This window comes from Cyphomyrmex costatus, unplaced genomic scaffold (assembly GCF_001594065.2).
Source record: "Cyphomyrmex costatus isolate MS0001 unplaced genomic scaffold, Ccosl1.0 scaffold374, whole genome shotgun sequence".
NCBI classification, from domain to species: Eukaryota; Metazoa; Arthropoda; class Insecta; order Hymenoptera; family Formicidae; genus Cyphomyrmex; species Cyphomyrmex costatus.
The window spans coordinates 639,193-653,297 of NW_017277928.1; the positions used below are offsets into that span (position 1 = coordinate 639,193).

At 32.0% G+C, this 14,105-nt stretch overlaps 2 protein-coding genes across 3 annotated transcripts in view; one reads left to right on the forward strand and one right to left on the reverse strand.

The window, feature by feature from the left end:
• Positions 1-704: 704 nt before the first annotated feature.
• On the reverse strand, positions 705-7,799 carry Pdzd8 (PDZ domain containing 8). 2 transcript variants are annotated; one of them, XM_018543378.1, is made up of 9 exons: positions 7,383-7,799; positions 7,084-7,276; positions 6,733-6,995; positions 5,517-6,588; positions 5,013-5,275; positions 4,266-4,472; positions 2,507-2,656; positions 1,225-1,407; positions 705-995 (listed from the first exon to the last, which is right to left on the reverse strand). In XM_018543378.1, the coding sequence occupies exons 1-9, from the start codon at positions 7,776-7,778 to the stop codon at positions 792-794; spliced, it is 2,931 nt and encodes a 976-aa protein (XP_018398880.1). In that variant the 5' UTR covers positions 7,779-7,799; the 3' UTR covers positions 705-791. The 2 variants fall into 2 exon arrangements, with proteins under 2 accessions (XP_018398880.1, XP_018398881.1); XM_018543379.1 differs by lacking the exon at positions 2,507-2,656 and having other exon boundaries at positions 706-995.
• Positions 7,800-10,279: 2,480 nt separating this feature from the next.
• Positions 10,280-14,105, forward strand: part of LOC108776699 (BRCA2-interacting transcriptional repressor EMSY) — a 7,644-nt gene continuing 3,818 nt past the window's right edge. Inside the window, exons 1-4 of the mRNA XM_018543389.1 lie at positions 10,280-10,340; positions 13,215-13,389; positions 13,620-13,807; positions 13,891-14,009. Coding sequence (XP_018398891.1) covers positions 10,280-10,340; positions 13,215-13,389; positions 13,620-13,807; positions 13,891-14,009 — 543 coding nt within the window. The remainder of the gene's footprint in view (positions 10,341-13,214; positions 13,390-13,619; positions 13,808-13,890; positions 14,010-14,105) is intronic.

The window sequence follows — 14,105 nt, forward strand, 5'->3', positions numbered from 1 at the left end:
TTTTAAAAACGATTTTGAAAGATTTTGAAAGAAGACTGTAATTGTTAAAAATATTTGTTTTTAAAAATTTATTACAGGACTAAAAAATTTGCACCAATTAATAACTGCATTTTATCATTTGTCTTTTTATCGACACTTATTGTAAATTGTGTTAAAATTTCAATCAATTGACTAATGTAGAATAGACCTTGGAACAACTATGGCGTAATATGCATTCAAAAACACACGCATTCTCTCTCTCTCTCTCTCTCTCTCTCTCTCTCTCTCTCTCTCTCTCTGTAGTATTGTAATATATAATATTTTTAAAATGTTACATCAACGTTAAAATGCATCGTCATGTAACGTCACAATAATGCTACATAAGTAACGTTTTCTAAAATATTATACGGTAAATAGTAGAAACAAGAAAAAGTGATTACAAGATATAATTTGTGACTCTGATATCTGCACTGATGGAATGTTAATATAAATACTGTTAGATATTTGCTCCCTATTTATCTGTGCATAATAATATAAATATTTCCGTGCATTTTATTCAGCCTGATAATATTACAATTTTTATATTTTAATTTTAAAAACCGGCAATATCAATATCATAAAATTGATGTAACATAGTGTTAGTGTTATCCAGTCGTTGCTCATTATGAAATATACATATAAATGGCAAAAGCAATTATACATTATTCCATTATAAAATATCGCTACATTTTCATTTGTTTTATAGAGAAGGGGAATAGGAGAAAATGCGCTTTTTTTTCTTAAAGCTGTCATATTAATTGAATAAGTTCCTGTTAAAATTCCTTGTTGGTTTGTGGTCGGTCCACCGCCTCCTGCGCGTGTTGCAAGCCGGCGCAGTAATGTAGTAGCAGCACGCTTAGTGCTTGCACTCGCAAGTCGCTCTGCGCGATCAGTTTCATGCTGTCCGCGTCTCCGTTCTGGGACAGCTCTAATCTTGAGGTAGTTTCAGCATCTAAAGCGTTCTTCAATTTTCCCATCTGCAAAAAGATATATTTATTTAATAAATTCCTACAGTTAAATTTTTTACATTGACTATGCAAGCAATTTTATTATTATTGAAATCACGGTGATTCAATATTTAAGGGTTTTAGAACTCTTTGATCAGGAAGACTTTTTTGCTCGATTTAGTAATCTATGAATTTCTAGTTCTGTAAGATAAATCTCTTAAATTATCTTTTATACTTAAAAATAATTTATATTGCGTACCATGGTGTTGATTTTTTCGACACGCTCCTGCGGCTCCAAGTATTTATACAAGAACTTTCCGGTATCCCTGGCTCTTGACATAAGACCGTCGTCTAGATCACCAGCCATAAGTGGAGCTGCAACACTTGGCTCAGCACCCTCCAAGAGGTCAGGATTTATACCCAGACCTCCAGCCAATGAATTCTAAACGTTTCAACAATTTCATTAGACTGATTAATGTGATGCGCTCTCTAAAAGATGCATCCTCGTTCGATGTTATGCCGATTCGGAAAGTGAAACATATAATCAAGCAGTCGAACCGATCATGCGTGTGAGTCGCATTGATCTTCCTATATCTATATGATCACCGTGTGGAAGCTTGCCTTCAGTGTTAAGGTGCAATTGCAATGCAATCAGTGTTGTGATCAGCGTTCATCGTGTTGTTGAAAATCCTCGTCAATGAGAAAACTTGCAGCAGTTTCGAGCAAGTGATAAATATAACATCTCTCATGTGATAGAAATAATAATCTGTAGATGATAGTAACTATTCGCTAAACATTGAGAGAATTTAGAAAATTCAGAAATTCATAAATAAATAATCTATGAAAAATTAATGATTAACTGGATCATAATTGCCTCAAATTCTATTGTTTATCGTTAGTATGCATTTTAATCACTTTATCTTGCATCTTATGTGAGAATTAACAAGTTTATCTTTGGTGGCGATTTGTAAGGCATGATTGATGAAGGAATGATTAAAGCGAATAAACACACAAGCAAGAGAACTGTAAGATATCAAAAATTTTTCAAAGAATATGTTCTTTTTTCTCCTTTTGTCTCAATTTGAGAAAACATGGAAAAAGATGAAGCGGAGAAGGTTTAATGCAATCCAGATAAAAAACTATATGGTAAAATGGAAAGTTGCGTAATGATATATGCAAAAGAAAAAGAATATTTTACTGAAATTACAGTTCCTAGTCCATTTAAAATTTAATGCAATTTTAAAAATAGAAGACAAAACGCGGAATATAGACCAAAAAAATTCAGATTCATCTTTGATCTAATTATAAAGTATTATGTTTCATACATATTTTTAATATAATCTTTTAATTAAAAATAATATAAAATATAATTATTTATAATTATATTCAGATTATAATGTAATTGTCATAAATTCTTCCATTATTTCCTTTGCTCATTAGGATCGCAATACTAACAAATAAATGTTAAAAATTTCGTCAGATTTTTTTTAAATTGAGTACCTTCTCCGCTTCGAACGAACAAATTTGTGTTATTATTCTACCTTGCGGGATGCACAGGGACTTGGGGGGAGACTTCGAGATGCCAGACCAATACCGGAAGCCGGTGGGGCCAAGCAACTGGTACTTCCAGCCTTCTTCAGGCCCAATAGAGTGTTAGCTATACTAGCCTTCATGGCCATCATACTTGCGCCCTAATTAATCGATCAATGGATTTCAAATAGATTAATACCTTTTCACCATTTACGATAACAAGCTATTCGTAAAATAATAAATTAGAAGTACAAAACTGATTGCGCTATTTTTGTCGTAAAGCGTACGTTATTTTACCAACAACGTATATATACAATCTACGGAATTTCAAAATGCTTTATACTTGCCAATGTATCGCTATCTAAATTCTAAGACACATTAGATCGAAATAAAATATAAATAAATTTTAATACTGTACATCCACGTTACAGGAATCTGTTTAAAAGTTAAAAAAATATTTATTTAGAATAATTTTAAAATATATTTTTTTGCTGACTACTCACAAATATCACATATGTTGATAGTAGAAAATATATGCTTTATTTATAATTTAAAAAAATTTGAAAATTGATAAAAATAAAAACACTGTTGACCTCATACGAGAAAGGAAATTAAACATACTTATCTACTCATATGTAATTCATTGAGAACAAAGGCATGGTCAAGGTGCAAGCCTTACAAAGAACCTTCACCTCCCCGTGCATATGTTCAGTTCATTTTATTGCCAACAACAAAATGCAAGTCACGCTTAACAATCTCTGCTATATACAAAATATCAAGATAAATGCATTTGAAGACACACGTGAATTTTCGAAAATTGTACAGTCCCTTAACCATGTGACATGTCATTAAACGCTCCTATATTTCATCGATATGTAATAATGATAATTATTTGATGTGTCCACATGATTAATGCTCAGAACGATATCAACAAAATTAATATCACATAAAAATCGATCTCTTTATAGTATAACTTGATAAAAAAACATTGTATATAGGTATAAATAAATAAATAACAGTTGAGTAAAACCGAATATGTTTAAAATGCAAAAACAAAGTCCATTATTGCTACATTTAAAAATACGTTAAATAATAAAAATATTATAAATATAGATATTATTTTTAAATATAATATTGTATATAATATTATAATGTTATATTTTTTATATATTATATATTATCTATATCTATGTAATAATACATAATATAAAAATATTATATGATGTACATCATATAATATTTTAATATTATTTTTGTTATTTTAAATATTCTTTATTTACATTGATAGATATAAATATTAGGCAATATTTAAATTATAATATGAGGAACGTTTAATGTGATTTCTAAAAAATAAATAAATAATGTACTCGTAATATAGTTGATTGAATGTACGTCATGATGTGATTGTAAAACGTCAACGTCATGATGTGATTATAAACTGCATATTTGTGTAAAGAATTGCAATATATAAATTATAATACAAATATACAAAATAATGTTACTGATATTAATCATTCAATTATAAGGTTCACAGCATCGGACTAGAAAGCAAAATATTATGTCGTTTATAACTTAATGTAAAAAAAATACTATTAAGATAGAGTTTCTCTTAAATAAATTAAAGTTTTCTAGGTGCTAATAGCGAAGATTAAGTGTCTTTTTTCTTTCGGTCCGAATCTGCTTTCCCGTATAGGAAGCATCAAGTAACGCAATACAAAATTATTACGCTCGCGGATAGCAAAATGCCCTAAAGTTCTACGTCTTGAGTACCTGTACGTTATCTTCGCATTCAGTCAGAGAGATCTCCGGGCTAGAGATATCCCCAACGTTTGGTTCGCCGATGATCTCGTCTGCTTCCAGGGCCAACGTTGCTAGACTTTCTGCACCGCAGGTGCCGGACGCCTGACAACGTGCTTCGCACTTTTTGTGACATACCATGCCGCAGTCTCGACACTGTACTGCATCCTTTAGCCAAATCTGCACAGAAAACAATCCGAATAATCATTAAGTAGAATAAAAATAGGAAATAAAATAAAAAAATAGGAATAAAATAAAATAAAATTTTGGTAAAATAAAAATAGTTCTATTTTAAAAATTAGATTACATAGATATAATATATCTTACATTTTTGACAAATTCTCTCTCTCTCTCTCCCTCGGATACATTAATTAACATTAATTAAAAATTAACAACAAACATTAATTAAAAAGAAGATACATACATGGAGAAAAAATATAGTTTAAATTCTAATAAATATTTAGTCTACCACTTAAATATAATATTTAATAATTATAAAGATATATTTTGGTACAAAACCATCAATTTGATTTAACAAATATTTTTTTATTAAACAAATATTTATTTTTATTGTAAGTAAATGTTTAGTTGGCAGTATTAAATCAAATATTTATTAAAATTGACATTTTTTACTCATTGTCAGTATAATTAATTTTATTGATTTTTATGTGAATAATTCGATAAATTAAATAAATTATTGATTTGTAATGCCATACTTACTTTTTTCGTACAAAAATCGCAATGTGTTGCTCTGTGGAAATGCGTCCTGATAAAATCGTGCATCTTTCTGTCAGTAACTTCCTCGCTTGCAATCGGTTGAATTTTGGCAGTTTCTGCGTTCTCCTTCTTTCCAAAATCATTAACTGTGAGATCGCTTGGTCGACAAGATTCCCATACGTATGATAGCAGGATGTCGCCATAACAGAGTGTTGGATCGAATCCTGAATAACCCTGCAGTCTTACGTATGATGTTGCTAAAGAAGCTTTAAAAGAAATCTTATAATTAATTCTTTAAACTTATTTTTAGTTAATTCTTTTTAGAACTAACAAAATCTATCAAAATTTTGATGCAAAAGAAATTTATTCTTTTATTATTAATCATGTTCATTTAAGAAGACTTATCATAAAATCAAACCTATTACGTTTACAATTATGTATATAATATATATTTGTAATAGTTATAAATATAACTAAAAAGAAAAGAATAATTCTTTTCACACCTACCACTGTCTGGAGGTAACAAAGCATGGCATTTTAGGTAATGTCCAGTTGTGGAGGTGCAACACTGCGATAGGATTAATTTTACAGGTGCATTTATATAGCCAAGCAATCTCGGTGGTGTTTCGCCGCTCTTCACACGGCCCCATACACCTACATTTAAGTATTGCAATTCAGAATCGACCCGGAAGCTCTTGGTCTCTTCGAAGGTAATTAGAGAGGCATATGGTTTTTCTTTCGTGTTGTGATATAGATCAGCAATATTGTTTGTGCTACTGTTGTCGTCCGGAAGATAAAATTGAACATTACTGGATGACGCCGATGACGTGGAAATCATCGAGATTCGTCGAGACGGCGTAGTATCCGGCGTATGGGCGATTTCTTCTGTCTGAATGCTGCTCTTTCTTCTCTTGAATAGCTTATTGGTTTCCGATCGGGTGTCTGTGAGATCAGTGTCAGAATCTCGTAGATCAGAGAACTTAATCTGTGTCTCGAACTTTATCTTTCCGGCGTCTTCCATGCTCGGGCTGTCTAGCTTACTCACTGAATCACTCTTCGAAGTCTTTCTTTCTGCGAAAAGCATTCTCTCGTTATCTGTTTTTTGTCCTCTCTCGTTTGAATCTGCCTTCGAATACCGTCTTTCCACCCTGATAATAAAACGTCGTTGTACAGCGGACTTGACGAATTTCGCTACTTGGTTCATGTTTGACACCTTTTTGCTGTCCACCGCTACCAAAATGTCACCCTTTCTCATTTCGGCGATTGCTGCCGGACTGCCGGATACTATAGTCTCAACTAGTACGCACATTTGGCCGATCTCTGGCACAATCTCCTGTTTGAATACTACACCCAACTGCTGGGAACCCGTTTTACTGATGATTAAGTCTAACACCATATATGGAACCCCGTTATACTGTGTTAAGTAAATCCATGGTGTGGAATCTATGCTCATAGTGCAATAGACTTCTATCTGTGATACGTCTTCGGCGTTATTGAGAACGATAGGTGCAAGATTTAATCTGCTGATCTCCAATAGTACGACCTCCAAATATCCTGGAGTAAGTTGAGTACTAGCGACCTAAAAAATATGGTTAAAGATATTGTATGAAAATAAATTAAAGTGAAAATTATAAAAGCTAATCTTTATTTCTCGAATTGAAATTTTTGCAAATAACAAGTGAATTAAAACTATGGATAAATTTAAAGGAAGAAAGTATTATACTTCTGAGAGATCCACGGCCTCGTCGTTCAATCTTCGGAAAAACGGTTTATAACGCATCTTATAACGAGGTAGAGTATGCTTCCGCTTCACTGCCCTCCTAATCTGACTGGTAATGATTGAAATTATCTGTGGCTGTAACTGACGACCTTGAAATTGTGATTGTACTTCCAGCTCCAAGATCGGATCAGAATAAAAGCTCAATGACCAGTGTGTGTACGGTACACGAGTAAACTGCAGCCTAGCTTTACCACTGATACGCTTTACTATAAAAATTAATAACGTATAAACAATATAACACAGTAATTTTTAATTGTTTTTATATCATCTTATACTTTTAATATCATACAGTACCTTGCAACGCCATATAGGCTGTTTTACCGAGCAGCATCTTAACATCTATAGACAATTGAAAGTTTCCTGAGTAATGTAAATCTAAGGCCAAGTCCAGAGACTCCAGCAAACCTGTGTCGGCGTCGATTTTTGAATCAGCGACTTCCAAACCCTTTATCGTTGGAAATTGCGTGCCAAGGTTTAAGTCTCTCAACTGCAAACAGTTAGAGAGGGTTTATTTACAAATTTATTACAAATGCTTTTGAACAAGTGCTTTTTGTTATATCATTCTAAAATCGTTTCAGGTTAATAATTCTCACTTTTACACTGTCTAACAGTTTGGCGGTGGTCGACTGCGTCAGAAGCTCCTTAAATTCGTTATTTAATTTCCTGTAAAGCCACAGACGTACTCGCTCGGCATTTCGGAGCTCGTTGAAGAGAAATTGCAACGTAAGGTTTATAGCCAGATTCTCATTGCCCTGAGACATCGCTTGTCGGGCCATACTATTATTGGAATTTGCCCGTTCCTCCTGCATTTGTTCCACCAGCTCTTTAGGTAATTGCGTCTTGCCATGCTGCAGCTGCCTTTGTGGCGGAACAGCCTGAGGTCCTGATTCTAAATACCTCTTGAACAGATAAAACTGCAACGCCAAGGTACATATTACACCGCAAACAAATGTAAAAATGATCACCAGAACCAGCTGCAAACTGTCCATATTAAATCACAGCTGTTGAAGATCCAGTCTTTCCTTTGAGTATCAATTAATGCAACGCACAATACGAATGTGGCCCAGATACAGATTATTGCATAAGTAACGTTGTATTATGCATATGTTAAAAAGAAGTTCTCAATGTTCATGCTGAAGGTGGAATAGTTGTTAAAGAAAGTTCTTTTCAGATGAGTATTAACAATAAAACGTATTGATGCACACACTATTACTTATTATCACACACATGCGCATAAGAGAAAGAGTTCCAAATATGCATATTAGAGCCACAATTGTTGAAAATTCAGTCCCTCTTCCATGAGTGTTGAATTCCAAAAAAACAAGCTGTAGGAAGAATTATAAAAATTAAAATATATAAACAATATTCAAATCTAAAGACCGTCAAAATGTAAGAACATAACTAATATGAATATGAAGCCTACAACAGTCTAATCTTGGATCTTAGTTACTTATATAATTTATTATACAGTTATATATATAATTTCACACGAATTTATATTACTAATATATATGTAGTCTTTTTAAAATATATATTTCAATGCACAATTAAAAGCGATCGACGGAGGACTCTGACATTGCAGCCATATGTAATTAACTATTGTATATATAAAAAAATTTAGATTGGCAAGGTTTCAAAAGAATTCATTTTTCACTCTCTGTTAATTATAATATTTTATAAAAATATCTTTTAAATTGCATCAATTGCAATTAGAATAGAAATTCGCTTTTGTTTTACTATCTCAGGAAAAATTCTGTATTATTGTCCTGATTAAAAGAAAAAGTTGTACGATTTATTTTCATTATTATACACTAGCAGTAAGCAAAATACGAGAGAGAAAGAGAAGGAGGAAAAAGACAATTCTAATTATTGTTTTAAGAGAAATCGACCACTGACTTTTGTATGCTATATTACCTAAAGTTGCATTAGGAACTTTCGGTACGGCCGAACGTCACCACCTCACGTCCGACGCATCGCGCTGCACACGGACCATCAGGCCCCGTGGTCTTCACGGCTCGACAGGTATTCGGAGCACTTTCACTCGTCGACCGCGAATCAGCTGAACGATGCGCGCGCGCACAGGGAATGAGTTCGCGTCACTGCGCCGCATATCCCAGCATATCCGGAGAAACGGTGACGTTCACGGACAGAGATCGCGAGGAGTCACTATCCGTGTAGCGGCACAAGGCAAATTTAATGTCTTATGCATCCCTATCGATCCTCCGGCAGCCATGTTCGCACCCCGAAAGCACCCCGAGTGAACCGCATACAATATCAATCGACAATTCGATAATTCTTAGATGAAAAATAAAATTAAAAATTAAAATTAAAATGTAAGTCGAATGTAAGAATTATACAGAAGTGTAAACGAAGCTTCTAAAAAAAGAAAATTAAAATAATGAAGCGTAAAAAAAACATAAAACTCTCTCTTTAACGTATCATTATCTCAATTTTTACTTCCAAAAACTTAATTTTTATTTATTTTTTAATTCTTTCCCTATATATTCAACTTACAACTTCTATTATTTTTGTTCCAGTAAATTTCAGATCAATTCCTGGATTTCTTCTCTCTCGGGCATCGCTGAATCCTTACGAATGATTTTAAAGTTCCGCCGAGAGAGAGCGAGAGAAAGAGAGAGAAAGTTCGATCTCCACTTTTTAAAAATTAAAATCTGACTAAATTTGAAAAATTCTCCCTGTAACGAGATTTTAAATTAAGATTGTAGTCGAAGAAATTTGATTATATACCTTGAATAAAGATTTAATTGCGTAGTAGTACACATACCTGCGCGCGCGCGCGCACGTACTTGTTTTAAAAGACAATCGATGTATTCTGTGGTACGTAAAAAAAAGAAATAATAACTTTCTGTTATACTTTTAATTAACATTTAGTTTAAAAATTTATTGTTTGTATAATTAGCCAGTTTCATAATATTAATATGTTCTTTTTAGTTAATGTTTGGTACAAGATTAGTGAAGGGGTAAATTTTATCTGCATAACTCGTTTTCTATCAATCAGCGCTCAATATCAAAATTGCCAGTGCTACATGAGAATCCAGACTTAAGGATAAATAAACTCGTCGACACATGCGATTCCGCCTGTATAAAAGCTGTCAACTTCACGTCGCTCGAGGCTCGACTAATGCGGTTGGCATTAGTGCTGCTTCGGTTTTAACCCTGAAATCCTAAAATTCAGCCAATAGAATACAAGTTTCGGTTAGGACTGGCAGCCTTATTGGTTGGATTTTAGGATTTTAGAGTTAAGACCCGAAGCATAAATTCAGCCAACAGGAATTCCAGGGATTTTCTCATTGAGAATGGTAATAAAATAGTGCTAGTAGTAGACAACTTCACATTGCACGACTCTCACGACTGTCAACGGATACTGACGGAGGCTTCGAAAATGCTTCGGGAGACGCGCGCTGATTTCGTTGTCTTATTCGTGTGACTTGGACTGACTCGGATCGGACTACGGAAGAGTCGTGGAATCATGTGGCCGATGCGATCGGAGATGACTCGCGACGAGTGCAGGAAGTGCCTACGATGCCTCGGTAAGGTTATGTGGGCTAAATAATAGCCTCGTTTAACGAGCGAACCTCATCGATGTGTCCTGCCTTTTGGTTGCGTTCCGACTTCGTGCTGTCTGTAAAAAATTCTATCGTAAACGCGAGGCTGCTTTCCGCAGTATTTTTATGCTGCAGTGACGGCGATGTTGCTGAAATCATAATTTTCACGTTGCGCGTTTCTCACAGGACGAAAACTGAGTCCATCAAAAATTCCAGAGAGCCAATTCAGCAACAGCAGATATGGCTTGGCATGGAAGCATCATTCTCGTTTTGTATTTAGTTATTAAACACAACAGTTGATCTTTGTATCGAATGGATAAGTCGACATCTCATTTAATATGAAACACAACATTGGAAGACATAAGCTCAACGTCTGGCATTCTTCTGGCAATGCTGGCAGAGTCTGGACGCTGCAGCTATTATTTTATGTTAATATTAGAAAATGACCTTTGTCTTCTCTAGATAACGCGTGGAATTAGACAGCACGTTTAATGGTAAATTATAGCATATGTAGTTTTTATTTTAGATCCATGCCTTATGTATACATAAGAAGGTAGTCATGTATAAGTAAAAAAATGTTTTGTAATTATCTATTAAACATGGACAATTTGTACAAATATTTTAGATATGTAAATCAAAATATAGATATATCTAACAATATACATATATATGTATATAGTATTTTATGTATAAGCTTTTAATTTTTTTTTACATTTTTGTTTTTTAATGAACAATATATGCAGTATAATATTTAATGATATTTAGTCACCAACATATTTATATGACATAGTTTCTGCAACTTTGACATCTTTTGTAAATTTTGGATTTTTTTGCGAAAAAAAAAAGATTTGTTTGGAGGTAATAAAATCAAACCATTTTCATATCTCACAATCGGCTATATCTTTAAAGTGCTGTTCATCTGAAGAATGCTGTGTTGATTGAAATAAATAATTCGAAGGTAGATGAATACATTGTATACAGGAGAACCTTTCAGCCAAAGTAAAACATGATTTGCTGACAAGGAGAGATTTTCAGGTATGTAGTACATAGATTTTGGAAAGTTTGATATTGAGATATATAATTTGATATTGTGAGATAGAGTTTGTAAAAATAATATGTAATATTTAGGCGTCATTGGGCTAAAGCATTAGAGTTACGTAATTTTTTTAATTTGGAATTACCGCACATGTTACAAATATCAGAAAATGGCTGAAATGTCTCTCTTGACGAATCCATGTAACATCTAACAAGAAATTATTCTCTCGGATGTTATTAAACAGAAAATATAATGCAAATATATTATAGTATAATGCATGTTAAAAGTATTTAATGCAATTCTTAAGCATTTGTGGGGGAATTAAAATGAGTTTTCAACATTTTCAACTCACAATAGACGCTGTAACTAGACGCAAGCCCATTTTCGGCCATTTGCTGTGAATCTGTTCAGCACGTGTGGTCATTCCAAACTTTACTTTAAAACTTTGTAACTCTTTTGGCTTATTGGTACCTGAATATTATCTATTATTTTTACAACGGTAAACTCCATATTTTAGTATCAAACTTTTGAAAATTCACATGATATACATGTACCTGAATTTTTCCTTGAGTACAATAATAACATGTTGTTGTACTGCAAAATAACTCCGGTTTTTAGTAAATGAATTAGTTTGCATTGCTAAATTGATTTTCTATTTGATTTTGTTAATCAAATGATTTAACTAAATAAAAATTATTTATATCTTGACATATTTTTCTCGGCAAAACAATAGCTTTAAAAGTGGATTATTTTATTAGATTTCTTGGTGATACTTTTTTAAATGTATTTATTTATATGAGTCGCATTCTATTATTCACGAGTACTGGAAATTTATGGTATAGGTAATACCTATACCATAAATATGTGAATTATAAATTTTCAGTGCTTGCAATGGCAGTGAAAAACGGAATGTAGCCATTAGATAAAAAATAAACAAAACGGTATTGGATCGAATCTAACATTTAATTATATTTTTTTTTTATTTTACCATTATAACATTCGGTAATAATTATTTCATCTGGTTGGAGCAGATTGTAAAGCAACATACCATTTATGTCCTATCAAATGTTTAGAAGGATCTTTTTGGCATAGCTGTTCAATTTTGTTCTTATATTTATTATTAAATTATGACATGATGTCTCACACACACACACACACACACACACAATGTATATATAGATTTTGATAACATTTCTTAAAAATGCAAAAAATCGGAAATTTACTTAAAATTTAAATAATTATATCAGAGGGTTATAAAAAGACTAAAACTTTTGCACATATTTAATACACTATTCTAGAAAACATTGTATAAAAAATATACTTAAATATACTTAAATGTTTTTCTTTAATGCACAAAAAACTAAATACAATTACGTAACATAAAATATTATAAAATAATATTATTTATTTTTTATCTAATATTGATATTAATTAATAACAAAATGGATAAAAAGAAATAAATATATAGCGCATGGACTGTAAAATTAATATGACTAGTATCATACTTTCAAAGCAATTATTTCGCCAAAAAAAAAAACAAGACAAATACTTATAAGTACTTGTATTATTTTTGAAAATAAATTTCTGTTATTTTATTGCCTTTTATATCCATGATATATTCTCCCATTCAACATAAAGTTGTCCCACTTTGGATCGCAAAATATCTAGTTATTAGGTAAAATAAACGAAACTATGGGTCGTATCTGATCTCCTTTACCATTATAGGACTAATACAAATTGTAGATTTAAATAAATACATTTTATAAAATTAATAACATTCAAACATAATAAATTTTCTGATATATGATCTTTTTATGTTATAGAATTAGACGCTTATGGAAATATGGTTTCTGTTCTACGTGCTCAAGGTCCTTTCACCAACGAAAAACAGACATTATTGCACGAACTTACTAAAGTATTACATATCTCCAATGAAAGACACCGTGCTGAAATACGGAGAGCTGTGAACGACGAGAAACTTGCAACAATTGCAGAACAGTATGTATTCTTTGCGACAGTGAACTTGAGAAGCTTACAAGAAAATAAAGAGATATCTATTGTTTAATATATATAAAATATTGTGCATATGAGATTTAATGAAATTATTTATAAAATATAGTTTATTATATTATTGTCGAACACATAATACTATAAAAGATTGAAAGTTTTAAAGACTGAAAAAACAAAAAGCTTATTCGTTTAAATAATATAAATTTATTGTTATCCAGACTTAATGGTCCAAATACTGGTATAGATTGGACTCTTGAAGGTCGTCGAACTATTCCTCTTCTGCCAAGATTAAAAGCACGGTCTGCATTTACGACATTAGCAAATAGCCTGTCCCTTACCACTGCTATTGCAAACAATAAGAAACCTGATAGGTGTAATGCTATTAGACAATCTGGAAATTCAACAGGTTAAATGATAATTATAATAATGGCTTATACATATATATATCTAAGTTATATTATTTGAATTAATTATGTATGTATATATTAGTGTTAACAGCTGCTGAAACTGAATCTCATCCTAGCATAAAAATAGAAGAAGGTTTATCTGTTGATTTAAAATTAAATAGTATAGAAAATGATCTCGAAAATACTAAAACGTCACAAGAAGTAAGTAAAAATATAATAAATTTATCTAATTGCAATTTTTTAAATAAACTTTTGCATTATATGTCATATATATATATATATATATATATATATATA